Source organism: Elaeis guineensis, chromosome 1 (assembly GCF_000442705.2).
Source record: "Elaeis guineensis isolate ETL-2024a chromosome 1, EG11, whole genome shotgun sequence".
In the NCBI taxonomy this organism is placed as follows: Eukaryota; Viridiplantae; Streptophyta; class Magnoliopsida; order Arecales; family Arecaceae; genus Elaeis; species Elaeis guineensis.
In genome coordinates, this window is record NC_025993.2 from 123,189,297 (window position 1) to 123,192,488 (window position 3,192).

Below are 3,192 nucleotides of genomic sequence, written 5' to 3' on the forward strand. Positions count from 1 at the left end.
CTCTTTTCTCTCTCTCTCCACTTCCTTTTCGGAGCAGTGGAAAGAAAAGTTAAATACCCCACCACCACCCTCTCCCTCTCCACAGTCCACTCCCTCCTCTCCTCTCCCTCTTTTCTCCTCGTCACACTCTTTTCAAAACATCTCTCTCTTCCCTTTTTTGCTCCCTTCCCTTCTCTATCTGCAACAAAACTGAGCTAATCCCCAAAACGTTTACCAGCGGTAGGGGGGACACGGCTCTCTTTGACGTCCAAGGCCCGGCATCCCCTCACCGCCGATCGCGGCGACCCCCCCACCCACCCTAAACCACGCAATTATATATATAATATATGCATTTATTATAAAGGCAAACAACTCCCTTTTCTCTCCGCTCTGTCTTGCACCATCTCTTCTCCTGCCCTCTTTCTTCCCCGATTCTCTCATAAAGCTCCCACCTTTGTCCACTTTTCTTGCTCTTATCCTCCATTAATTGCCTTAGCAATGGAAAAGGAGAGATTTTGCAGCACCACACCACCCCTAACTTGGCAATCCGGCAACCCCCTGCCGCCGCCGGAGCCGGAGATGACCTCCCTTCCCGGCGCCGACCGCTTCCACAACCTCAATTGGGACCGGCCGATGGACCGCAGCGCCCCCTTCGAGTCGGCTCTCTCCTCCCTTGTGTCGTCGCCGTCCTCCAACCTGGCCACCACCGCCGCCAGCGACAGCGTTGTCCTCCATGAGCTCATATGCCGCCTCGGCAGCATCTGCAACTCCGACGAGATCTCTCTCACTTCTTGCTACCAAAGCGCCAACACCTCTTGTTCCAGTACTCCTCTGAATTCCCCTCCAAAGCTTAATCTTTCCATGATGGAGCACTACCAGCAGAGCAGCAGAGGATTGCCGGTTTCCAGGAACCCGGCAATGCCCACTCTCCACCTGGCACCGTTCACCACGGACCCAGGGTTCGCAGAGCGGGCTGTGAGGTTTTCGTGCTTTGGAGGGAGGAGCTATGGCGGGCTTACCGGCCAATTCGGACTGCCGGAGATTGGAAAGATGTCGAGGGTCTCGAGTAGCCAGTCTTTCATGGGGAGTGGGTGTCAGATGGGCATTTCAGATAATGGTCAGGAGATTGCAATGCAGGAGGGAGTCCAAGTTGAGATGGAAATGAGTATAGGTTAGGTGGTAGGATGTCAGGGTCTTCGACACCGGACAATGGGGAATTCGGCGGTGGACAGGAGGAATCATCGGCCGATCAGATCACAGCGGGTGGGGAGACATCCTCGAGGGGAAACAAGGAGAACAATGCGAGGAAACGGAAAGCAGCTCCCAAGGGGAAAGGAAAGGAGGCGCCTTTGTCCTCCTCTGGCACTAATCCTTCCAAGGTGTACTAAAATTGGCTCTTTGATCTTGTTCATTATCTCAATTCTTCATATAATTCACTCTTGCAGCATCGTAAAGTTTGAGAATTCTTGAATTCCAGATAGCAGAGGAGGAGGATTCCAATGCAAAGAGAAGCAAACCAGCTGAAACCAATGGAACCGACCAGGATGTGGCGGCTAAGCCGAAGGCCGAGCAGAATGGCGGTGCAAGCTCTGGTGGTGATGCTGGTCAAAAACTGGGGAAGGAGAATAATGCCAAGCCCCCTGAGCCTCCAAAAGATTATATCCATGTGAGGGCTCGAAGAGGCCAAGCAACCGATAGCCACAGCCTCGCCGAAAGGGTAAGCAGGAAGTAATATAATCTTTAACTGACAAGAATTTCCCTTGGTTTCGCGGTTGTCTTGACCTTTCTTTTGTCCATGCCTTCTTTCATAATTTACCAGGTGAGAAGAGAGAAGATCAGTGAAAGAATGAAATTTCTTCAAGATCTAGTGCCAGGTTGCAATAAGGTAAATGCATCTGCCAATGCTTCATTAAAACTTCAATTGCCCATGAGCTTTTAGAGATTGTCACATAGTCCAAGCTTTAAATCTTTGGAAAATTGTAGGTAACTGGCAAAGCAGTGATGCTTGATGAGATTATAAACTATGTGCAGTCATTGCAGCGCCAAGTTGAGGTATGCATGTATAATGGTCAACTATTTGCAGGATAATTCTCTGAGAAGGCTGAAATTTCATCTGAATTTAAATTGTCGGTTTCAGTTCCTTTCAATGAAGCTGGCAACTGTGAATCCACAGCTTGACTTCAGTATGGAAAATCTCCTCCCAAAAGATGTAAGCTTATATGATCTTCTCGTTTCTCATGACAAATACACCCATCAATTTTAAGTTATGTCCACCTTAAATTGGATTCCCTTTGTGGATTTAGATGCATCAAGCACATCGGCCTTTGCCAACACAGGTTTATCCATTAGAGGCCATCAGCACGGCATTCTCATGTCCTCACCAACCTCAGGGAAACCCTCTGCAGAGTGTTGTGACCAATGGCCTGGAAAACCAGTGCTCCTTGAACCCATTGAACTCCTCTCTGCGTCGAAGTCTCAACATGCAACTACCTCCCTTCGATGGCTCGGGGATGCCACCTCTCAGGTAATATTGTCGCAACTGAATTCAACATGACATATATTTTGCTAAGAGTGAACAGATATATTATTATCTACAGAGTACAATAGATAGCAAATTAATAGAGGAATGTTGTTTCTTCAGCTTGGGACTTTCTGGGAGGATGACCTCCAGAGTTTTATCCAGATGGGATTTGGGCAGAGCCAGGAGAATTCATTTTCTTCCCAGGGCTTCCATGGTAAGTGAATTAAAAGACCACTGGGTGTCAGATGGTAATCCATAATTCAGAAGGATTTGAGAAAAACTGATCACTCCTGTATTTAGAGAAAGTTGAAAATTGATCTCTGATCCATTCAATTTAGAGAAATAGAGGCCTTTGTACATACCGAGATGTTGGGCAGGACAGCACAGGAAGCTTTGAACTAACAACCATAAGGTTCGAGCGCAAAATTTGTGCAAAGTTTTCTTTGACACCACATGTAAGATCATTACAGGTGAGGGCGAGGGCGAGAGAAAATTCAGTATCATGATGTTGTTTTATGTTATCATGAGAATACTATTGATTAATAATTAGTGATATCTATATCGTTGTTCATTGCAATTCTCACATCTGTGTTGGGTGTTTCCTTGGATTTTGAGAAATGTTAGTTAGAAAGTTGAATCACTTTAAGGATACTGTTACTGCCTTAATATGTGGAAATTGAGATGCTTGTTTG

The 3,192-nt window shown here is 46.8% G+C and overlaps 1 protein-coding gene across 1 annotated transcript; it reads left to right on the plus strand.

Moving 5' to 3' along the window:
- Positions 1-295: 295 nt before the first annotated feature.
- On the plus strand, positions 296-2,962 carry LOC105038881 (transcription factor bHLH62). Its single transcript, XM_010914800.4, is given in 9 exon segments — positions 296-1,144; positions 1,147-1,358; positions 1,457-1,696; positions 1,799-1,864; positions 1,963-2,031; positions 2,117-2,188; positions 2,283-2,481; positions 2,484-2,503; positions 2,621-2,962. Coding segments are annotated over 9 exon segments (1,647 nt in total). The 5' UTR covers positions 296-477; the 3' UTR covers positions 2,723-2,962.
- The last annotated feature ends 230 nt before the right edge of the window (positions 2,963-3,192 follow it).